Source organism: Equus quagga, chromosome 11, assembly GCF_021613505.1.
Source record: "Equus quagga isolate Etosha38 chromosome 11, UCLA_HA_Equagga_1.0, whole genome shotgun sequence".
Taxonomy (NCBI): domain Eukaryota; kingdom Metazoa; phylum Chordata; class Mammalia; order Perissodactyla; family Equidae; genus Equus; species Equus quagga.
The window spans coordinates 57959031-57983345 of record NC_060277.1 but is presented as its reverse complement, the minus strand read 5'-3'; the positions used below and the strand labels follow the sequence as shown (position 1 = coordinate 57983345).

The 24315-nt window shown below is 48.9% G+C and overlaps 1 protein-coding gene across 1 annotated transcript in view; it reads right to left on the bottom strand.

Moving 5' to 3' along the window:
* Positions 1-24315, bottom strand: part of LOC124247979 (multidrug and toxin extrusion protein 1-like) — a 36133-nt gene that overhangs the window by 11227 nt on the left and 591 nt on the right. Inside the window, exons 2-14 of the mRNA XM_046677900.1 lie at positions 18222-18323; positions 16502-16570; positions 15144-15292; positions 14228-14270; positions 12961-13005; positions 9757-9854; positions 9381-9478; positions 9161-9274; positions 9008-9075; positions 5860-5968; positions 5674-5749; positions 2865-2934; positions 2487-2619 (exon numbers count right to left, since the gene is read on the bottom strand). Of these exons, the coding sequence (XP_046533856.1) occupies positions 2487-2619; positions 2865-2934; positions 5674-5749; positions 5860-5968; positions 9008-9075; positions 9161-9274; positions 9381-9478; positions 9757-9854; positions 12961-13005; positions 14228-14270; positions 15144-15292; positions 16502-16570; positions 18222-18323 (1174 nt within the window). The remainder of the gene's footprint in view (positions 1-2486; positions 2620-2864; positions 2935-5673; positions 5750-5859; positions 5969-9007; positions 9076-9160; positions 9275-9380; positions 9479-9756; positions 9855-12960; positions 13006-14227; positions 14271-15143; positions 15293-16501; positions 16571-18221; positions 18324-24315) is intronic.

The window sequence follows — 24315 nt, the reverse complement described above, 5'->3', positions numbered from 1 at the left end:
GCCTCGTCAGGGCGCGCTGAGCCTTCCCTGTGTTGCTCTGTAAACCCTTCCCTCTGCCTGCCTTTAAGTCTCTGCCAAAATGTAAGTAATGGTGGCTGACTCCCCTGCTAGAGCAAGTTCAGAATACAGAGCCTTTGCATTTCCCATTTGGCAGGTCTTCATTTATTTCCACAGCTGTCTAGATCTGGGTAAGGGTAAGGTGGCCAGACTGGGCTCATGGGCTCAGGTGGAGGTGCCCAGAGCCGGTGTACAGTTTACAACTCTGCTCCTTGGTACCAATCATCCTCACATCACATTTTTCAGACGTGATCAGCCTGATATTTAGAATAGTAGATTTGGAACTACCTGCCATTCCTATAGTAATGGACTAGTAACAGCAAATATATTTATTTACATAGGCTTCCTCTTTCAATCCAGTGTTCCCCAATCCACAGAAACTACAAGCTCAGCCTAACCATCTTAAACAGAATATAACCAGCTATCTTCAGCTGTAATTTGAAAGTTATGAGTCAGATTTCCAGGAATTTCACTATGCACCATTTAAAAGATTTCTATTTGACTCAACCCAGGAACCCTAAAACAGGATGGTTATCAGAATCCCCTGGGCAGGGTCCAGGAACTTGTGTATTTGAAGGGCCTCCCAGGGAATGATGCTGGCCACTAGGATTTGCTGGAGCTGCCCACGAGAGCCTGTAGCATGCTGACGCTCCTCTAGGCACCTTGTGCAGGTGGACTGCATACCCTGCCAGAGGTGACACAACATTCAAAACCAGTGGGACTATACTTTTTTCTAAGAAGCAGGGGGCAGGGACGGACTGCAGTCTTCTCACAGAGCCCTCACCTCCCCAGAGTCCCCAACATTTTTTTTATTGAGATATAATTGACATATAACATTATATTAGTTTCAGGTGTATAACATAATGACTCGATATTTGTATATACTGTGAAATGTTCACCACGCTAAGTCGAGTTAACATCCATCACCACGTATAGTTACAAATTTGTTTTCTTATGATGAGAACTTTTAAGATCTACCCTCTTAGTAACTTTCAAATACACAATATAGTATTATTAACTATTCATTATACTGTATGTTATACCCCCAGGACTTAGTTATTTTATAACTGGAAGTTTGTACTCCAACATTTCTTTTAAGTGATTCTTAACTCCCTCTACTTTGCACATAGTAGGTATGCTTTCCTTAATTGAATGAGTGGGCTTCATACGGCACTTGGGACATAGATGGATCTGTATTTTTAAGTGGATTCCTCTAATATTTCCCTTGGCTATGCCATTAGCAAATCCAAAATATGAATAATGCCAGAAACTCAGCTAAATAATTTTCTGAACCATGATGCAAGCCTAGTGAACTTTGCATTGGCAACTCCATTCTTTGAACATCTCCTGAATTTTTCATTAAAATATTATTGAACTTGAGAAAAATGTGCAACATAAGGGAACACCTTGAACTGGAAGTCCACTCTAGCTATCAGATGACTTCTCATTGCCTCTGAGCCTGCCAAGTACTGATGGATAAAAACGAACCAGGCTTAAGAAACCCAAAGATAATGTGTTCAAGTTTCAATATAATCATTTCTTAAGTGCCAATGTATTCCAAATTATTCTTTTAGAAATCAAAGCTGGGCAGTCATTTGTTTCCCTACTTTTTTAAAGATTAGCTCTGATAATTTCAGATCCTGTGGATCCAAATGTAGTAAGGTGATCAGGAGGTCCCCTCCACCCCTGCCTTCCTTCTGTGCTGCTCACACATATCACATCCATGCCCTTGTGGGGAGACACACAAGACACATGGCTGAAAAGGTTGTACCAGGCAGGAGGCGGGGGCTGTAGAACGGCGATGAAGGCAACACCAAGAGCACAGCTCTGGGGTCACTCCCTATGCCTTGCCTTCTGTGAATCCTCTCAGCTGAGTGGGCTAAGACACAGGGGGCGTCGCTCTCGGATGTACACAGTCCCCACAGATGCTACCACCAGTTCTGTAAGAGTCACAATAAGGTGAACGGTGGCTTCCCCTGCCTCAACCCAAACACTTCAGTATAGCCAAGTTATGATGGCCTCAGTCAGTCCTGCAGACTCACTCTCAGGGTCTCACCATACAAGGGCTATCACTAAAGAACAGAACCTGGGGCACAAAAGGTACACTTCCGAATGCTTCTTCAGCAGTCCCTGCTGTCCCCAACTTTGAAGAGGTGAGAACTTGCTGACACAGGACAGGGAGGTGAGTAGAAAGGGCATCACGCTCTGCTCAACAGTGGAAGACGGCCCGCCTGGGCAAGAGGAGCACGATCTGCAGCCTTGGGCCCCTGGCTACCTCCTGCCCCCGCACTGTCTCTCTGACAGTGCACAGAAGGAATGTGGGACAGCTCCCAGTTCCAGAGGCGAGTCTCAAAAAAGTCTACCTGCTCTGACAGTCATTTCCTGGGCCTGTGATGACTCAGCTCTGCCTGCCCACAGGTGAGGCTTACCAACCACTCCGAGTCTGGCCGCAAACATCAGCGCAATCCCGATGGGGAGACCAACCACATAATACCCAATGGCATTCACGATGGCGCCAATCTTCTGATTGCCACTTCCCCGCAGGATGCCACCACTGGTACACTGTGGGCAGATAACATCCGTCAGTGTGAACGCTGCCGATGCTTCTGAGAGACCGCCATCCCCGAGCAGTGCCCATGCTGTCAGCTCTCACTCACAACCCACGATCATGCGACCGCATTCTTGTCAAGGGAATATGATAAAAATATTCCACCTCCCCAAGCCTCTCTTCTCCCTTTAAATTTACCATCATCAGAGGAAACACACAGATCATAAAAGTGCTGAAGGGAACACTGCATAATACTTACAGCAAGGCCTTCGAAGAGATGGGAAACAGCATAAATTGGAACCACCTGGGCCACCAGAGCAACGATTTCTCTGTTAGGAAAATAAAGCGCATGAGGATTAGGAAACGGACGTGTGGAAAGAGTAGAACACTGCAGCTCCGATGACGGCTCAGCTTCTGCGCACAACTGGAGAGGCTCAGGATTTGCAGCCAACACGCTGCTCAGGATGTAGAAGAAAGCAACTGTACGCCGTCACTCACGACTTTCAGAAAAAATAGAGTCCATTTGATCAATGCAGACAGGTACATCAAATGATTCTGTACTCCCCTCTGCCCCCAAAATAAAATTTAGATGATAGTGCGATCCTTCTTTTAACATGATTCCACGTGTCTCTCTCCGTGTGGCTGAATGAAGCACAACCACCAAGAGCTAAGGTTCCCTCGATGGAGCCAAGGTTGGCAAGCTATAAAAGTCACAGATACAGTTTACGGAATTATTCTTGGCTCCTAGAAATGGGCCCTAACCTCTAAAGTTAGAAAGTCGGATTTTAATGACTATGCTTGAATGCTGCCACTGACATAGGAAAGGAAGAAATGCATAACACCCTTGAGTGATTAACAACAAACCTAGAACATTTTCTGGCAATAAATATTTGTTGAATGAACATATAAATAAGAAATCCAGCATGGAACAGGATGGTCACTCCCTCCCCACTCCAAACAGAGGAAAGAAGCATAGTGCTTTTATTCAAATTTAATTTTATTGTTCAAATAGGTAACACATGCAAACAGTTAAAAGAAATCAAACAACATGATAAGGATCTGGAGAAAAATCTTCCTTCCACTCCTTTCCCAGTCCTCCCATTACCACCCTCCCGATCAGGGAACAGTTCTTAGGACTGTCTGTGTTTGTCCACTGCTTACGAAAACATAAGGAAATACAAATATATATTCTTATTTTCCCCTTCTAGACTCTATTAGTTCACACATAATATTCTCTATACGACGTTATACATCTTGATTTTCCCACTTAATATGTTACAGTCACTTTTATATTCCATATATATATTTTTTTTGGTGAGGAAGACTGTCGCTGAGCTAATGTCTGTGCCAGTCTTCCTCTATTTTGTATGAAGGACACCACCACAGCACAGCTTGATGAGCCGTGCATCAGTCTGTGCCCAGGATCTGAACCCATGAAGCCCGGGCCACCAAAGCGAAGCGTGTAATCTTAACCACTACACCACCAGGCCGACCCCAGAAATGTATTATTTTTAATGTGCTGCTGAATTCTGTCTACAATATTTTATTTTGGATTTTAAAACCGATATTAATAAGTGAGATTGGTCTGTAGCTTGCTTTCTTTTACATGAGCAAACTTTGTCAGATCTTGGTACCAACATTACATTTGCTTCATAAACAGAATGAGGGAGTTTTCCTTTTTCTACATTCTGGAACAGTTAAAACAGCATTGGAATTACCTCCATTTTAAAGGTTTTAGAAAATTCTCCTTTGGAACCCTCTGGGATTGGTGTTTTAAAATTTTAAAGTAATTTTTTCTTATTTCTTCTAAGGAAACCAGTCTGTGTAGATCTTCCATGTTTTCTAGGGTAAGTTTTGATAAATTATTGTCCTAGAAAATTATTTATTCCTTCCAGATTTTTTAATCTACTTACAAAAGTTGTGCAAACTAGTCTCTTACGCTTTAAAAAAATTATTGCTTTTAGAAATTTTCCCGTCTTACTTCATATGGAGGTGCTCTCTCCTTTTTCCCTCTCTGATTAGGTTAAGAATCTATGTCACTGTTAGAATCTATGTCATTGATTCTGCCAGTTTCAGTTGATCCTGGCAGGCTTACAAATAATTTGATTTTGTGAGTTTTCTATGTCTCCTAATTTCATCAAAGATATAGGTCGTGGGCCTTTTGTTTTTCATTCTTTTTTCTGTTCTGTATGGTTTCCAGAAGTGGAGAGATTCAGAATCACACATCCACTGCATTCCTGCTGAAGCCATCAGTGCAGGATGCACCTCTGATAAAGTGAATTCTGATTCTCTTTGAAGAAAATGAGAAGGATTTCTGGCTGCCCTCCCATGAAGTCTGAAGTGAGGACATGTGAACAGCTTATTTCCCCCCAGCAAAAATGGCTGAGGCTGAAAGATGACAACATCAGAAGTCAAGACACAAACACCCGAAGACAAGATTGTGAATGTTCTGTCCACTCCACCTGCTTCTCGAATCCATGAAGAAAAAGTCAATTTGCATTTTGTAATTGCTGATAAAGAATCCCAAATAAGAGGCAGCCACACAATATATCTACACGGTCAGATGCACCAGCAAGCCTCATTGACAAAAGCAACCAAACCAACCTGTACAAGAATTCTTCTTCAACAATCCATCTCATCATGTGATTTTTTCAAACAGCTCATTAGTGAGATTTTAACTTCAATTCGGATTAACAAATATATTAGGCAACCACTACAAACCAGGCACTTGGGCAGATTCTGAGATACCAAGACGATTCTTGTCAAGGGGAGTGAAATAATTAACTGAAAATGTAACCCATGGTACCATACAGGAGTTTCCTTCTTTAAAATACATGACTATCGTGAGTACCAGAAGCAAGGATCACCACCAATGCCCATTAACCTGGCATTCTAGATTATAAACTAGTTCCTGTTGCTAGTCAGTTCTTCCCGGGTAACATCAGCAAGTTTCTGATCTTGCAGAAGACTCACGCACCCTCCAAGACACAACCACCACAGTGTGAAAGCATTTACCCAAGCATTTCTTTACCACAGATTTCACATTTCAAGAAAATCTCAGCACTCACCCGTCAGTAGTGAAAATGTACCCCACAAGATCCTTACAGCTCAACAGCAGGACACAAAAGATGACAGCAAAGAGTCCTGGAGGTAAAATGGCAGAAGAAATGGCACAGTGAAAAAGGAGCTCTGCAGGGACCCAGGGTCTCGAGGGCAGACTGCGTGGGCACACCACTGACGAAGGGTCTGCGCACCTGTGATCAGCAGGGCGACAGCTGAGGACCTCTTGGCCTGCTCAATGTTTCCGGCACCCAGCGCGTTCCCTACCCGGACGCTGGCAGCTACACTGAAGCCTGTAGGTATCTGAAATGAAAAGGAAACTCACAACAACGACGCTGGGAGCGGGAGAGGAGCCCTGCCTCTCCGCTCAGTTCTGAGCCTAACCGTGTGCCTTCCCCAGGGAAGAGGGGCCGGTAGACCCCACTTCACACCTCATTGGTAACATGTGGTCCTCAGAGTTCTGAGAAGACTAATTTGCAACATCCCCTTCGTCTAGCTGGCAGCCCCCAGGCTAATGTGGAACCTGGAACCCCAGCTGTGACTCACATCACACACTGGGCTTTTCTGCAGAGCTTCCAACCTGTGCAATGGGAGGGATGCACAGTCACATTCCCCCACTGGCTGCGGGAGGAGGACCACCAGGAGCCAAGCTAGGTCTGTACTGAAAGACCATCCAGGGATCAAGGTTAGAAGACAGTGTCCTGAAACAGTGGCCTTTTTTTTTTCCCAAAAAAAAATACTGGATAAAATGAACTTAAGAAAACAGAAAGACACATACAATGCTGATAGCAGTGCCATTCTTTTTGTGAGGGGAAGGGTGGTGCCAAAGGAGATAGAGAAGCAGCACAGCATGTGGTTAGCAATGGGAATTCTGAAGCCAGACAGTCTGGCTCCAAATCCTGGCTCAGGCACCCAACAGCTGTGTGACCTGAGCACATCACTTACCCTCTCTAGACCTTGGCTGTCTTATCTGTAAAAGGGATCTTGTAATAGAACCTACCTTGTAGAGTTACTGTGGGGATTGAATGAGTCCATACATGCTAACTGCTTAGAATAGCGCCTCATATGTAGTAACCGTTCAATAAAGACCAGCCATTACTATTATCTAAAAATTTATACTTGAGAAATTAGCATTAATAAAGAAAAAAGATTAATCACTCATTAAACATGAGTTTTGCTTTATGATCAGGATGACTAAGAACAGGACCAAAGAAGGTCTGACACACAGATTGAGGAACGTAAAAGAATTGGAAGCCCATCCCTGCCTAGAAACTCACCAGTGGGAGAAAACTTACAGACCTCCCCACAAACTGTTTAAGATTATAAAGGGAAAGAGAGTAACTTGATGGTGGAGAAACTGGCAGACAGCATCTTAGCCAAGCAATCAGTTAAAATCACCAATAATGGGACAAATCCACATCACGTGCCTCCTGATACCACGCAGGAGAAGGACACAGCGGCATTTCTGTAGTATTCCTGCCAAAAATGTAGAGTCAGAATCTGTTCATGAGGAAGTACCATCTACAACAAATTGAGGGCAAGTCTGTATATAGTGGCCTCTATTCTTCAAAAATGTCAAGGTCGAGAAAAACAAAGAAAGGCTGAGGCTCTGTTCTAGCTTAAAGGATAGTAAAAAGGCATGGCTCCCTAATTCTAGAGAAAAATAGTTATGAAGGACATTATCAGAACAACGGGTGGTATTTGAACATGGGCTGTGGAGATGATACAGTGAGTGAGTGAGCGAGCAAATGGGGCAAAATGTAAACAATTGGTGAATATGAGTAAAGAATATAAATCCTTCTTTTGATTAGGGAGAAATATAAATGTAATTTTTTTTTTAAAGATTTTTATTTTTTTCCTTTTTCTCCCCAAAGCTCCCCAGTACATAGTTGTATATTCTTCGTTGTGGGTCCTTCTAGTTGTGGCATGTGGGATGCTGCCTCAGCATGGTTTGATGAGCAGTGCCATGTCCGCGCCCAGGATTCGAACCAACGAAACACCGGGCCGCCTGCAGCGGAGCGCGTGAACTTAACCTCTTGGCCGCGGGGCCAGCCCCTAAATGTAATTCTTATAAGCCTGCTGCAAAGCATATGGCAATATATGCAAAAGACAAAATTGTAAATAAGTTTTACTTTTAGAAATTTAGCTTATAGAAATAATCAAGTATACAAAGATATTTGTCCTAAGATGTTCACTGAAGTGTTGTTAATAATATTGAAACACTGGAAATAAACTAAATACTCCACAGCAGGAGATGGGTTTAAAAATTATACGACATACAGTGGGAGACTATATACCATTAAGCACTTGATTTAGATGTAGTTACTGAACTTACTGAAATATAAAATACACACAAAATTTTAAAAGTGTTGAAGTGACAAATTCCAGTTAAAAAATTCTGCTGAGGATAGAAAAAAGCAAAAACAAAAAACATAGGTCCTCAAAAGAATGACTCGTAAAGAAAACAGGAAACATTGTCAATGTACTTTTTAAATATAACCAGTCTTGGGGGAAATCTAGGCATTAGTAGTACAAACAAGGCCAAAGCCTGTGGGCTGGCTGTAGTCCCTCTCAACATTACACACTTCCTTTCTGTCCCCATCTTTCATTCTATGTCTAAAGTGACACTTGCTGGAGAAGAAAGCTCTTCAAAATTTCCAGGTGATGTTTTCAGTAAAACAAGTCAAAGGAAAGCCTCTAATAACTGGGGTTCTTCTATAGCATATCAAAATTTCCTTCCTTTTCAAGGCTGAATAATATTCCAGTGTATGGACAGACCACATTTTATTTCTCGATTCATCCACGAGTGGAGACTTGGGTTGCTTCCACGTTGTGGCTGTTGTGAATAACGCTGCTACACAACTATCTGCTCAAGACCCTGCTTTAGATTCTTCTGGGTCTAACACAGGAGGGGTCACACCGAGTCTTAAGAGCATCAGACCAGAGTGGAGCTCGGTGAGATGCAGGAGCGTAGCCCGTATTGCCATACAGCCAACACCCTTACCCTTTTTACCCCCACCTGCCCCCAAGGCACTTGTGTTACGACAACTGAAAAAGAGTCTTCATGTTTGGCAAGTGTGGCAATCAAATCATGTCTTTCAGCTTTGAACTGAGTTAGGAGACGGGGACGCAGCAGTGAACATTTGGAGTTTCTCCCCATCCCCTTCAGCACACGGGAAGATCCCACCACACCAAAAGGACCCTCTCTGGCTCTAGGATGAAATTTTACCTTTGTGAATCACTTCACAAATTATGACTTAATGGTTTGAACACCTATGCTCATTCTTAGGACTCTTTCAAGGGAAACGTCTAGCACCTCCACAGCAGCTCTCCGCCACTCACCATGTACACGATGATGGCCAGTTCATACACAACAGACTGGGCTCCCAGCTCCACCATGCCCAGGATACCTGGTGGAGAGAGACAGCTGACACCGTGCTGCCCAACAGGGCCCCTGCATTTCCGCCAGCCATCACCATCTGTCCCCACACTGACCGCTCAGGAAGCTTCCGATCTCGTAGGCCCACCACTCAATGCACAGCATGAGCATGCTGGGGATGGCCAGGTGGAAAAAGGAGGCCCAGTCCTGCAGACACTCCAGGGACCATCCTGCAGGCGGGACACAGACACATGTCTAACACGTCCAGCCATCGGGCTGGAGCTCACCCCAAGACAAAACCCACATCCAAGTTGGAAGACAAAAGGCAGTCCTTACCTCCCCAGGTAGCTTGATGCAGTTTCCTCCCAACGATGTAGAGGAAGAGGAGCAGAGCCAGGGTGAACTGGGAAATCGTATTTGCCAGTGCTGAACCCCTGGGAAGAACAGTCCCGATGAGGGATGGCGCCTGTCCTGCATCCTCTCCCCAGCACACTTGGCGCCAAGATGAGCACCCACCACTTGCAGCAGCCCCGAGGTCATCTTCTTCCCAGAGCAGCATTACTCTCCATCCCCGACAGTGCTTTCCCGAGTGGCCCAAGGAGGAGACCACACATGGACACAATGACCAGCTAAAGGTCCCACTCTCCCCCGTGCCCGCAAAAGGCACATGCAGGTCATTCCTTCCCCCGCCCCAAGAATCATTCGGACTCACATCACCCCGAGATGCAACTGATGAAGAAACAGATAGTTGGTGAGGGCATTGACAAGGTTGGCTGCAACTCCAGTTACAATCTGGGGCAGTACGATTCCCTGAAACAAGGAGAGACGGCACGCTGTGCTGGAGATCACGGAACCCACATGCAGCAGGCTCGAAGCAGCCTGCGTGGCAGGCTGTGACAGGCGTCCCAGAAGGATCTGACTGTGGATGTCCCGTCCTTCCTACTCCTGCCTCCCTCCCCACCCCCGCAAGCCTCCTCTCATGCCTCTGAGGCATGAAGAGCATAGTTCTGGCCAGAGACAGTCAGAGGCAGGAGGTGGGAAGACCGCAGAGAGGGAAGAAGAGAAACGGCTCATCTATGAGACTGCAAGGACCAGCAAGGATTAAAAAGTAGAAACAAGTCACCTTTCACATTGGACAGTGGGTGAAAGTACAACACTTTCTCGGCCAAAATTGAGATTCAGAAAATTGACCTAAGGAGAGCTTATGAAACCAGAGTGTGAAATGGACTCCATCATATCTGGCCCTGGGGCAGAAAAGTCCAGTCTACTTGGCATCTCAACTAAGACCAAAGGCATGAGAGTAAAATGGCATGGGACTAAGAAAGTAAAAATCTGCCCTGCCAGGCACTGGGAAAGAAAAACAGACGTGGACGAAGCCAGCTGTGAAGCTAAGAGGAAACACCACTTCTCCCAGCTGTAAAGTGTCGTCTCACCCCTTCTTTCAATGACTACTGCTTTCTTACTCTCTGAGAAACCTGGTTCTCTAAAATCACAGACTGGTTGAAATTCTGCAGTTTGAAATCATACCCACAAAAATACAGCATCTCACTCCTGCCTGGAGGATTAAAGTTACTTTCACACAAAAAAGCAGCCTCAATTTCCAACCAGGAGCAGAGCTTCCCACGAACATCTGGACACAGCCATCTACATCCACCCGCCTTCCACCTCTCTCTCAGCTTTGCTGTTCCCAAGGGGAGAGGCCTTGGGTCCACTTGGCAGTGCAGACCCGGCGTGGACCCCTTTGCTCTGCTCACAGCCTGCTTTGCTCTGAGCCTACCGGACACGGCTCCAGCTGGATTTCCCCTGAACTCCATCCTTCCGTATCTCAGGGTAACTCCGCCCCTTTGTCTGCAGGAACCCACAGCTCCCCTGGTCTCGCGATGCTACAGGTCAATGGATCAACTCCACCGCCTGCAGGGCAGCTCCAGTGGTGGTGGGGATCTTGGCCTCAGGGGCCAGGGCGAGGATCTCAGCCAGCCACTCTACTGGCTCACTTACTTACAGGACCCTGGTTAGTTTGCAGCAGGGAGTTAGGTGGTCATTTCAGGGAGATGGTAAAAGCAGCAGTGTGGTGGGGGACTGACCCAAGGAAACCCTGGTGGCAGGGAGACTGGGAGGGACCCCCTAAAGTGGTACAGAAGAGGGAGGGTGAGGCACGGAGGACAGAGAGGAGCGGGGGGCACGTACAGGACTCAGTGACCAATCAGATGTGGGAGCAAAGGGAAAGACGGAGTCACAGACGGTGGCATGTATGAAGGACAGGTTACTGGGAGAGAAAATGTTCGACGTCACTAAATGAAAAAAATGCAGGAAAGCAGAGCAGCAGCCTTGTGGGGGTGACAAGGAGGTCAAGTGTGAAACATGCATGGGGCCCCTCCAGGCACGGGAAACAATGTTTGGAGGTTAAAGATACAAATGTGGGAGACATGGGCATACAGATGGAAACCAAAAACATACAAGGAGACAGCTTCCCTCAGTGTAAGGGCCAATGGGGTCACCTGCTTTTCCAAAGTCCTCTCACTCTCCCCCTAAAATTCAAAGCGTTCCCCTGGGTTTCATCTGGTTCTCTTCCACCCTGTACCCTCTCCAACTGTACAAACTTTCTCCCCAAACCAGCTGCTTCTCTTTCGTCCTACACTCACAAATGGGCTAGGCCCCCAGGATGGAACTGGGTTAAATGCAAGCACTTCCTCTCCTGTGGTCCCTAGAGCCAACAGGGCATTTCATTCTCTGGGACCCACCCTATCCTCAGGTCTCTTGTGCTCCCAAAGGGCAATTCTTTCTTCATCACAGACTTTCATCATCTTCTGTTTGGATCGTGTCCATAACTCTCATCTCTTCTCCTGACAATGAAAAACCCTCCTTCCGCCTTGGGAACCCTCCATGTCCTCCATGATCCAGGTCACACTTCCCGACCCCTGTCAGCTCAGGGCCCCTACTTCTAGGTCATTCCCTCTGTCTCAGGGTATTAGAGAGAGGGGTTTTCACAACCAGGCTCAAGAGATCAAGGTAGAACCTGCACTTAGGAGCCCCGGCACCTTAGAGAATGACAGGGGGAGGCCCTGCAGGTGCCAAGGCTTCAAATGAGGTCAGACTAGGAGCGGACAGCCTAGAGCCCAGACAAGCTGATTTCTGCCTCTTTACAGACCTCTCCAGTATATAATTCTGATCCTAATGAAGATTTGAAATAGTGTTTTGTTAATACAGTAAAACCTTAATTTTAAGAACATTAAATAGGTAGAAAACTTCTTCCCTTCTCTCCCCGCTCCCTTGCCCCTGCTGTTACATATGCCCTGGAGAGCCCGCCTGTATGGCCATGACCCAGGGCCTGACTCTCATTCGCCTGGATTTATCTGGAAGGAAGTCAACGGTCCCACGTATGCTTGCATCATAAATCCATAGCCACTGAGCCAGGGCAGCCATCCTGGGCTTCTGGCCATTGCTGTTACTCACGTATGAAGAGTTCTGAGGGACGTGAGGTGTCGTTACAATCTGGGCTTTCATGTCCCCACTGAGGGAAGTGGGGCCTTTCGGACAGAGCGGAGCAGAGGCTGGTTCCCAGAGCTGACAGTCCTCTCTGGGAGCAGAGAGGCACACACCCTGACTTCCAGGGACCCAGTGACGGCACAGAGCCAAAGAACACTACAGTTCTGACACTATCCTGCCAATGGCAATATTTCCAAGCAAGAATCAGATAAGAATTTTCCAGAGCCAAGAAAAATGTCTTTTCCTTGATATCACTTAACAAATCTCTCCACACAAAGTCCTGCATGACAACATGGGGAAATGCATTTCAGCGGCTGCCAGCAGGCGAGCAACTCCACCCTGGTCTCCCTGAGTATTTTCAGGACTCCCAATTCCAGAAAGGTAGAAACTCCCATTAGCTCCCCCAAAGAAAAAAGAGAGTCTGCATTACCTGGTTGAGCAAATATTTCACTTGTAATGCATAAAGGAAGGTTGCCTACAAGAAAATGAGAGATGAGCGTTAATGTTTTGGTCTTGCCACGCAGAAATGAGTTGGGAGCCACGGCTTGGCTGCCCTGTGCTCCTACATGAGCCACAGAGCTGTGCCACCCTCAGGGGAAAGGAGTGGGAGCCAGGTGTCAAGGGCCGAGGTGTTCCCCTCTTCTCCTTTACAGACAAACAAGATCCAAGCAACCTCAGAGTCTGGAAGAGCAGTTTCCTTGGGAGCACAGCAAGGAGTCTTCTGGGCGTAAAGGAGGCCCCTGGACAAACTCTAGGGGGGCACCTCCCTTGTAGACGAGGCTATAATCCTATTCAGTGGAATAATTAAGGAATATTAAATTTAAAAGGTTGCAAGATAAATTAAAGATCACAATGCCAAGTATGAGGACAGATGGCTATTGTGAAGGATTTAATTGTGTCCCCTAAAATTCACATGTCGAAGCCCCAACCCCCAATGTGACTGGAGATAAGGTCTTTAAAGAGGGGGTTAAGTTGAAATGGGGCCATTTGGGTGGGGCCCTAATCCAATAGGACTGGCGTCCTTATAAGAAGAGGAGACACCAGCAGTGCACTCGAATGGTGGAAGAGCGACCACGTGAAGAGGCAGCAAGAAGGCAGCCATGCAGGCGAAGGAGAGAGCCTCAGAGGAAACCAGCCCTGTGACACCTCGATCTGGGACTTGCCAGCTTCTAGAACTGTGAGAGAATAAAGCCCTGTTGTTTAAGACGCCCAGTCTGTGGTATTTTGTCATGGCAGCACAAGCAGACTAATACAGCTACACCGTCCAACTCAGTAAAATTAGCTCTGACTGTTCACTAACCACACGCGACCGTGACAAACGTCCACACACACTCAGGGTTCTGTGTGAGCACACTCAGCAAGCAAAACAAGGTCTGTGGGTTCCGAGAGAGGCCTCAGGGCTTCTGACACGGGGAAGAATGTGCCCTACACAAAGGTCTGACTTCCTCTCTGTGGATGACCTTGGAGGTCCTTCCAGCTATAGGAGTTCAAGAAAGCGGCCTCCTGGAGTCACTTGGCCCTGGTGTTGAGATCTCAAGGGAGAAATGTTCATTACCTCCATGGGCATAAGTAAAACCGCACTTCCTTGAAGGTGCCAACACCACATGTGAGAATCAGGTAAGACTGAGCCAATTCCTCGAGCGCAGGGCCATCCCAGCCACCTTTTACGGGGAACCTCTGAGCCCTTGACAACTTACAGGTAGAGCTGGAATGAAGATCGTGACATAGGTCTGGGTAAGCCTATATAATGAAAGGGAAAAAAAAGGTGACGGAGGTCTCCATGCCAAGGGAAAGGCAGGCACGACAAACCAGCTGAAGCGCCTGACATATTCTGGCTCTTTCTAAACGAGTGGGCCTAAGTGCTGGAGCAAATGTGAAAATTTACACATAGAACTTGTCATCTCAAACCCAAATTACCTGTCTTGGTTCCTCCAAGCCTTTAGGTCTAGGACAGGGTTTTTCCACCTTGGCACCACGGCCGGATAATTCTCGGCTACGAGGAACTGTCCTGTGCATTGTAGCATGTTTCAAAGCATCCCTGGCTTCTACCAGTAGCAACACCCAATAACAGATGTGACAACCAGAAACACCTCCCGACACTGTCAAACATCCTCTGGGTTGAGAGCCACTGGGCTGAACAAGGACTTTTAAAGGTCTTTATCAACTAAACCAGGGGTGTCAAACTTGGCAGCACATTAGAGCTTTGAAAGACATGCATGCCCGGGCTGCACCCTGGATTAATTAAAACAGAATGCTGGGAGGGGAAGGGGACCAGGCATGGTTGGGTTTTCAAAGCACCCAGGTATCAACCAGGGTCAAGAATCACAAAACCACAAAAAGATGCCACAAACTACCATCCTATGTGAAGGATGTCTACAAATCTTATTTCACTCGAAACTATTGACCCTAGAAGTCACCCAGACGAGGAGGGGCCTAGATCTTACGTGCCAGGTGTGGAAAGCACTAAGGCCTGGTGGAAGTCAGCTGGTGTGTGGCATTGATCCTGGCCTTCATAATTCCCAAGGCTGACTTGGGATGGGACGGTCTCTCTTCTGGGATCAACCCCAATCCTGCCATGGCGAGGCCCCTCTTACCTGGTGCGGCCCCTCTTACCTGGACACATCCGGGTCCTGCCTGAAGAGCAGCAGGATCTGCTGGGTGTTGAGGAAGAGCGCCCAGCAGGGGAAGCAGCAGAGGAGGAGCACCAGCACGCCCCTCTGCAGGATGACCCCCACGTGCTTCAAGTTCCGGCTCCCATATGTCTGGGTGCACACAGCCAAAGTGAACCCGTTAGCACAGAAATGGCACCTCCCCTGGCCCCCCAAAGGCCTTCAATCACGCCTCATAAAGAGACAGATGGCCCTAAAGACTTTGCCACATTCTTCAGCTATTAGTGGTTCTCAACCTTGGCTGCCCCTTAGAATCATATGGGGAACATTTCCTTTTTTTTTGTTTTTTGAGGAAGATCAGCCCTGAACTAACATCTGCTGCCAATCCTCCTCTTTTCGCTGAGGAAGACTGGCGCTGAGCTAACATCCGTGCCCATCTTCCTCTACTTTGTATTTGGGATGCCTACCACAGCATGGCCTGTCAAGCGGTGCCATGTCCGCACCTGGGATCCGAACCGGCGAACCCCAGGCTGCCGAAATAGAACGTGAGCACTTAACCGCTGCGCCACCGGGCCGGCCCATGGGGAACATTTTTAAAACACTGATGCCAGGGTCCCACTAAAGATAGTCGGATTTAACTGGTCCAGGGCGGGACCCAGACAGCAATAATTTTTAAAAGCTCCCCGTGGATTCTAACGGACAGTCAGGATCGCATCACCTGAAAACTTCTTAGAAATGCAATATTTTGGGTGCCACCCCAGACCTACTAAAACAGAAACTCTGGGAAGAGGCCAGTGATGTGCAAGGGCAGTTCCTGTGGGCTCGCAAAAGCCAGATCGTGCATGCCCCTCCCAGCTCCGCATCAGTGGCATCTCTGTGATGGTTACTTACACCACTGGAGCTGCAAACAGTACCATCAGGACATTTCCCTCCCCCACCCAAGACCTGTTTCTTCAACATTGGCCAGTACGCAGCTCGGTGGGCCCAGCAACCTGTGTTTTATCAAGCCCCCAGGCACCCCTGACGCACACAGAAGTTTGAGAACCACAGACTATACCAAACTCAACAATGTGAAAAGTGATAAAAGGGACTTTTACAAAATGTCCCGTTTGGTCAAAATGTAGTGTGAGGCAGTCGTGCAGACGAATACTACTTCAAAAGTCTGAGTGACATCCAGCCACATTTCCAAGAAAGCAGGTAAGGAGAACTGGCTGCCGTCTGACACCTGCTGCCGAGTCTGCTGCTGAGGATTTCCTCCCCCTGTGCACACGACTCTCCCTTCCTGCTGGTGGGGTTCCTCTAGCTACACTCACGGGAAGATGTCCAGGGTCACTGTGAGAGTGACCTGGGGCTTCCACTTACCTGGGAGATAAGGGTGTCGCAAGCAGAAGATAAGCCAAATCCCACCGAGACACCAGTGACATTGATAACCTGGAAACAAAGGAAGGAGAAGGCCATGCAGAGGTAAAGGGAGACCGGAAGGCACGTTCTCCGTCTACACTGATGAGAGCCTGCGGAGCACCACCGTCGACCCTAGCAAGTCAACCGAATCAACTCTGTTGTTTGCCTGGAGCCCCTGCACAAATCCATTGGGCCAGCTAAATTAAAGGACATGCACAAGTTTAGAGAGGGAAGAAAAACCTAAGCCAGTGGTTATTACCTAGCCTGTTTCTTTTTAAATCTTGGGCATTTGCTCTCCAGTCTCAAAGGAACGTGAATCCTCCTGAAGGGGAACACTACATGGTACAGTGGCAGTTTTGGATAAGTCCACTTGCTCAAGACCAAGCACAGCCTGTTGCAATATTCTGAAGGACTCTGGGAGCACAGAAGCAAGTCTCTGAAGTCAAGGCTAGTGCTAGGGGCCTTCTAGGTACACTTGTCTTGACCAGGGTCATCAACAAAACCCTGGAGTCCCCAGAGCTTTGGGGAGCCCAGGGCAGCACTCTCAAACCCAAGGAGTGGCATTACGGGATGTCTGATGCCTCCGTGTCTGGAACCTGCTGCCTCCACCTGAGCCGGCAGGGAGGCACCCAGAGACAACAGCCCAAACCCGGCTGAGCCTAGAAGCATCAGCTTTCTTGCGCTTACTTGATCAAGAGAACCTGCCGGAGGCTTGCTGAGTGCCTTTCTGTCTTCCCCCAAATTTCCAAACATGAAAATACAAAAAAGGATATTAAACTCGGGATTGTGCACATTGCCCCTGAAAGGGAAACTATCTGGGTAAGCCTGGGGACTCGTTCAGAGTAGTCTTGCAGAGTTCAGAGGTGGCAAACTCAAATGCCTCAGGGGCAGGCAGGTAAGGAGACCGTGCGCCTCGGCAGGGCCAGAGAAAAAGGGGAATCAAGGAGGCTGAGCAGGAGAACGGGACACACCCGCTAAGGCCATCGAGTCCATTTTCCTAGAAACACCCAGCTGGCCGAACTAAACAAGTTGGCAGGGCCCTTCGGCCATGCACAGACAGTTAACCCCCGGCGGGGGTCAACGATATCTCTCTTTGATTTTGGGGGTTCACATCTAGGATACAGAGAGGATTTGGCGTTCCTCTCAATTTTAGGTTTGGACACTAGGATCCAGGATTTCATCTTCCAGTTCCATTTCCAGATTAGGACTCTCAGAAGGGCAGACAAATCATGGGGGTAGGAGTCGGGGGTGACAGTTTCTCCTGATGAAGGCCAACTTCAACCAATCTTTTATGACTCCTTCCCCCAGATGTGGGACCACGAGCAGGAGCCAGAGCTCTATGGAGTACAAACTAACTGATGTGGGAGACAGAATAATGATCCTCCAAAGATGGCCCGTCCTAACCCCCAGAATATGTGAGGTTACATGTGAGGAACAGGAGGGGACCTGTGATGTTACAAAGCAAAGGAGAATTAAGGCTGCAGATGGAAATAAGGCTGCAGCCCTGCCAACACCTTGATTTTGGCCCAGTGAGACCCCTAGCCGACTGCTGACCTCCAGCACTGTCGAACAATGCATTTGTGTTGTTTGAAGCCACTGACTTGTGGAAATTTGTAAGAGCTGCGAGAGGAACCTAATCCAGATGGCTGTCATCAATCTGTGTGGAACGTCCCATACGTACTGCGATGGCGAGTGTGACAGCGTCCAGCTCCAGCTTCCCCAGGTGGCCGCAGAACACGGAGCTTATGAAGCTGATCAGAAACACCATCAGCTGGGCCAAGAACTGGGCAGAGACAGAAAACAAGGAGTTGCAGATGAGTGCCAACCATCACAGTCGAAGGAGAGGGGTGCTCTTCCTGGGGCGCTCCCCCCCACCCCGTCAACTCCAGCCAGGAGTAAAGAAACAGCTTGTAGTGAGCTCCACCAGCTTTCACAGGCAAATGTGCGATTTCTGGTGGGCTTCCTGCAAAATCTTAAAGTTCATTTGCAACTGCCATCAGAATCACGTTTTTGAGAACTTCCTAGCTTTTAATTTCACTTTTCACTTAAGATGCTCCTGCCTAGATCACGCATATATTTTCTCTGAAGTTGTCGGAGGCTGCCTTCTGGGATGACCGATTCTTATCCCAGACTCCTAGTGAGGACCCGAGAGAATACAGCCTTCAACGGCCAAGAAGACATTCCACAGACAGGAGCACCTGAGGCAGAAATGCCATCATCCCACCAAAAGGCCAGTGGATCTGGAATCTTGGGGTGAAACGCTACCAGTCTGACGAGCACCTTGAATTCCTGCATTCTGTGGAGCCTCAGATGTGAGAACAAATTCAGCTTCTGGAACCGTGAGTCATTCTTCCTCTCAATTCTAGGAATACTGTGGTCACGCCACAACGCTTCAGCTGCAGGACCGCACACTTACCTTATTCCCCTAGGTTAATTTAAAACCACCTCCCGTCCCCCATCTGCCAGACCCAGGCGGTCCAGTGCCTCCTGGGAAAGCCCCTCTCCTGGGAGGGTTATGTGGTCCAAAGGGGGGATTCATCTGACTCCCACTTCCTAGGAGAGAGAACAGGTGCCTAAGAACTCACTGCTGCTGCCACTGCCCGTGTCTGCCCCAGGTGCCCCTTTCAAAGCTGATGCCCCGGGAAACGGAGGTGCTTGTGCTGGTCCAGTCGGCAGAGCTGCCTCTCACAGTCCTTCAAGGGAAACAGACTCTTGTCTTCTGAGCTCAGACAAGTCTCATCTTTTCAGGCTCCCAAGGACACAGCCTTCTGTCCCCACCTCCATCAGCCCCCACACACAGCCTGTCTGCCAGCACTGCAGCCACATGGGGACCTGATCAGGCCCCGCCTGTGACAGTTCAGATGACTGCCCTCTTTTCTTCCCCAAATCCCCATCTGGGGAGCAGACAGTTTCCAACTCCGCTTACGGGCCCTCATCTTCAACACATGACAGGCCTGTTTCTAACCATGGCCATGTTTCTAACCATACTTTTCCTGCATCAAATTCCAGCCATGACCAGGTACCCCTCTCACTACCACAGAAACGAAGGGGCCTTTAGCCTCCAGCAGGGCCTTCTGCCACACAGCAGGGGTGCCTTCAGAACATACCGCAAAAGTAAACCACATGACACAGAAGACAGGGCACAACACAAAGCTGGGGCGGGAGTGGAAATAAAAAAGGTTGGTATGAAAAACCCAATTCTGTAGAACCTAAAGCTAGAGCCAGTGGACCCCTGTAGGCCTGTACCAGGGGACTGGCCACAGTTTAGGCCTTATCACCACTCTCACAGATAGTCTCTGTGGTTTCACTCAGTGGAGCTTGGTGTCTCTTTGCGAATTTAGGTTTATATCTTTAAATGTCATGGGGTCCTTTTTTTGATAAACTCACCATCACTTTCAAATCTTTTCAAGTCATTGTCCTATAAGCCTTTATGCACATAAACTATTGTAAACAGCTGTATCACAAAACCAGTTTTCCTCTTTTGCACGGAACATTCCATTTCCACCCCACAGTGCCCTGCCTCCCCGCAGCTTACACTCATAGCTGTTTCTCATGGCTTCACGGGAGAACGTGTTCAATCTCCTCTACAGTCAGGCCTTGGGCCACTTCCTAGACTTTGCCACTACAAACGCCACTGCACGGAACCTCTTTTTTACCTGGATTGGGAAGGGCGCTTTCTCAGGGTGTGTGCCCAGGCCAAGGGTGGGAACAGGGAAGTCTCGTAGACAGGCCAGGAAGTCTAGCTGAGTTAAGCTCGTTCATGTGAGCTGTTTCTTGGTTGGGGCCGCCACGGTCTTGCCAGGGTCACAGCAGTAACAAGGCGCTCAAACTGCCCCACGCAGCAGCCCCTACTGGGCTTCAGCCCCTAGAGGACCGGGCTCTAGAGTTCACATTTGTGAACCTCGTGCTTGTTCTCAGATCCTGGTTTCAAGCCCTTTGGGTGAGCTCTTGGCCGCAGTGTGGGGTGCATGCACACAAGGAACACCCAGGGATGTTGTTCAGAATGCCCATACACAGCCCTGTCTCAAGAGACCGATTCCAGACGACTGTGGGGCTGAGGGAATCTGCCTTTCAATACATCACCCGCCACATATACACCCAATCAAGACGTGGTGGTCAAGGACAGGATCCTTCAGAACTGTGCCATCACAGGGCATGTTACTGTGCCCCGAGAGTCAGCCAACCTAGACACAGCCTTGCTCCCCCGGAGGTCTCAAGGACAGCTGTCTCAACAACAGCCTGAACCAGCAGTGGCTCAGATGTAATCAAACAGACAACAGAAAAGGCCAGACTGATTGTGCCTCTATGTCTCCTTGTCACACAGAGACCCTGCTCATTTTTTGGCCAAGCAGCAATAAACAAAACTCTTACCACCTGGCAGCTTTGGAAGGCTGTTCTCCACGGCCAGATGCCAGAGGGGCAACAGCTGTAAACCCACCCAGTGTGCTATATGAGCACACTTCCAGAGGGCCCCTTTCTGACCCCTCTCCCATGGACGCCTGCGAGAGGGGCGTTCCCTCCTGGCGGCAGAAGGGCAGCACTGGAAGGAGCCTGCGAGACCGTCAGATGCAGCCCCTTCTTTGACACATGAGGAAGCACAGGCAGGCAGGCTGAGCAACCACCCCCAAGTCACAGCTAGTTAGCAGCAGAGGTGCAAATGGAACCAAGTCATCTGACTCACAGATGGTCAGTTCAGGTCAATAGCTTTGGAGCACAAAGTACATGCCAAGCACTGGGGGTGTGGAAACGAGCAAGGTGAACACCATGGCTCCATTCCTACCCCACGGAACCCACAGTGTAGCAGGGAAAGATATTCAACACAGAATAACACAGCCAATTCCATGTATGATGGGCGCTATGGAGAGACAGGAGCCATGACAGCACAGCATGGAGCCAGGGGAAGGTTCTGGAGGAAAAGAAATTCAGCTGAAACCCGAATGGTGAATAGGCAGGTGAAGGTGGCCTCTGTGTCCTGGGAGAACATTCCAGGCAGAGGGAACGGAGAGTACCAGGCGGGTGTGGGGTCTGAGGCATGGCTGGGGTACTGAAAAAAGCTGAGTGGAGGGCAAGTGGGAGATGGCAAAACAAGATAAAGGCTGGCAGCTTGGCAGGGGACCAAACCCTAGAGGACCTAACAAGACCAAGGAAAGCAGGTGACAAGCTCCTAGGTAAATTTAGTTTGAAGCAGAGGAGTAGGTGGCTCCATGTGGGGCATTTGGGAGCAGGAGCTGAAGAGGGAGGGACCAGGTGGAGGCTGCAGCGGCCGGGGCTCGGAGCACGCCAGTGGAGAGCTGAAGGCACAGATCCAGCAGGGAGACAGTCAGGCCTTGGTGAGGTTGGGGAGGAGAGAGGGAAGGTCCTGGGCCACTCCCAGGTTTCCTCTGCGCACCCACCCGTATCACCCTTTGGAACGTCTTCCAGATTGACAGTCTTCTCCTCTTAGGCCTGCAACACCTGAGGCCTGGATTATCTTCTCCCTCTACCGACTTGCTTCTGCCGAACCTGACCTGTCACTAAACACTCCCTGCTAATTGTTTCCCCACAGCCTACGGGGTCAAAGACAACTGTTGCAGTCCTCTGACTGCAGTCAACCAGTCTCTCCAGATGCCCTCACCCTTGCGGGGCCGGCCCGGTCTCTCTGCCCTGCGGCTCTGGAAGGCCGTCTAGCTCTCTCCCAGGTACTCCTCTCTCGACAGAGAGGGAAACAAGCTCCCTCAGTTTGGGCCCAGGCTATTCCACCTCCTTACATGCGGGCACAGCCCACGCCTGTGGGGCTCTTTGGGATTACCTTTCAGGACTCTGACAATTCAGCCTGGCAATGAGATGCTAATGACAAAGAGAAAGCATGGTTCAAATGCCCAGACTAAGTTATTTCAACTACCTACCGTCTTCCCTGCCTCACAAATACATGTTTTCCTAAAGCTTCTGCAGGATAAGTGGAAAAAGTTTGGAGAGCATCTTTTCAGATGAGCAGTGTCCATCTCACACTTTCTTTTGTGTTCTGCATTATTCTCTCTTACACGGCTCATGTAAAGCTCAGTGGGCGAGCGGTAAGTTCTAGCACCTTCGCCTGAACCCTGTCTTGGATCCTCACAGGTCAGGGTTGCTAGGAGAGGCCCAGAATGGGAGAGAGAACACCACGGAGAGCAGAGCCAGCTCGGGCATCCCACCTGTTTGACGGGTGGCCTGGAGAGCAGAGCACTGGACACTGAGCAGGGAAAAGAAGGGGTGAGCTCCTCCTCCCCCAAGCCCCTCAGAAAATGGGAAACTCAGAGCAGACAGGAACAGAGGCGGAGAGAGACCAGGAGGGGCTCACACAGGCGGTTCCTGAGCAACTAAAGGGGGGTCGGAACTCTAGGCCTCCCTGCATAAAGTAGTCACACAGAAACACACACAGAGGGCTGGAAGGGAAATGCCCAGAGTATCTCTTGGTGATGAGATCTCAGAGGGTTTTTTTTCCTTTTGTTTTGGTTTTCTATTTTTTCTACAAAGAACCTACATTATATTTGTAATAACGTGGTCATATATGTGTATCCACAGTGTACACACAAACAGCAAGGGCGAGGGGCTTAGTGCTTGTCCCTGGAGATGGAGGGAGGTCCCTGCATCAAGGGGACGAGATTCCTGTGGAGGCCAACAGGGACCGAGGACCTGTTGCTGGGAGGGGCTAGGCTCAGAAAGCTGCCTTATCTATTTTTTGGTACTATTACAGCAATAACAGCCTTACGGAGACCTTTCTCACAGCAACTCTGCGAGCGGGCCAAAGCATGGATTATCTTCATTTCATGGGTGAATAAGCAGAGGCTAGAAGAGGTAACAAGACTGTTTAAGTTCACGTGGCTGTTTCCCAACTCACCTTCTGAGATCAAAGCAGAGAACTGAGCCCCAAGTACTGAGATTCCATACCATGCACTGCTTTCGCTCTGCGAGAGAACTTTACAAACCCCTTCCCACTGTGTGGTTTGTCGTTTCATGGCTTTGTCCCTGGCATTATTCTTGCCACCGTGCACACCAGGGCAGGCATCTCAAGATTCCACAAACAACTGTGTCCCCATGCCAGGAGCTCACACCTGCCCGCCTTATCACTGCAGGTGCAGAATGTCTACCCCCATGGCCAAAGGCTTATTTCGGCCTTAAAAACACACCAGGTTCTTCTTGTCCAATGAAAGGTCCTCCTACCCGTTGGCTCAAAACCCACCCAAACTGGTAGAAGAACAAGGATGGGATTTTATTTTTTGTGGTTCTTGTGGTTTTAAAAACCCACCTTACTTTTAAACAGACCATGCAAAAAGAGTCCTACACATGAAGATAAGAAAAAACCTCAGCCCCAAAGAGAACCACATTAAAAACGTCTTTTGAACACAGTCACCCGGGGGAGGAGCGTGTGGGACAGGACGCCTCTGGTTTCCTCGTGCAGAGGTTGACTAGATGATTCCGAAGAAACAGTGTTGGACGTCTAAATCCACCACGGACAACTCGCCTTCCTCCTCCGCTTCAAGATCCTTGTTTAGATGCCTGAGCTTCCAGACGCTACTCCTGGTTTTCAAACAAACCCCGCTCCCGAGTGTTTTGCGGTTCTGGTAACTTTTGCTCGCTCCGCCGCCATCCGCACCCAGAGAAGGCCCCCGGGGCGAGCCCCGTTGGAGAGCAGGTCCCCGCTCCCCGGCGGCGGCCAGGACGCACGCGGAGGCGCGAGGACGCGCCCGCCGGCTCTGGGCACCGTCCCCTCGGCTCGCTCTGCCTCACCCTCCCCAGGTCTCCCGGGCCACTCGGTC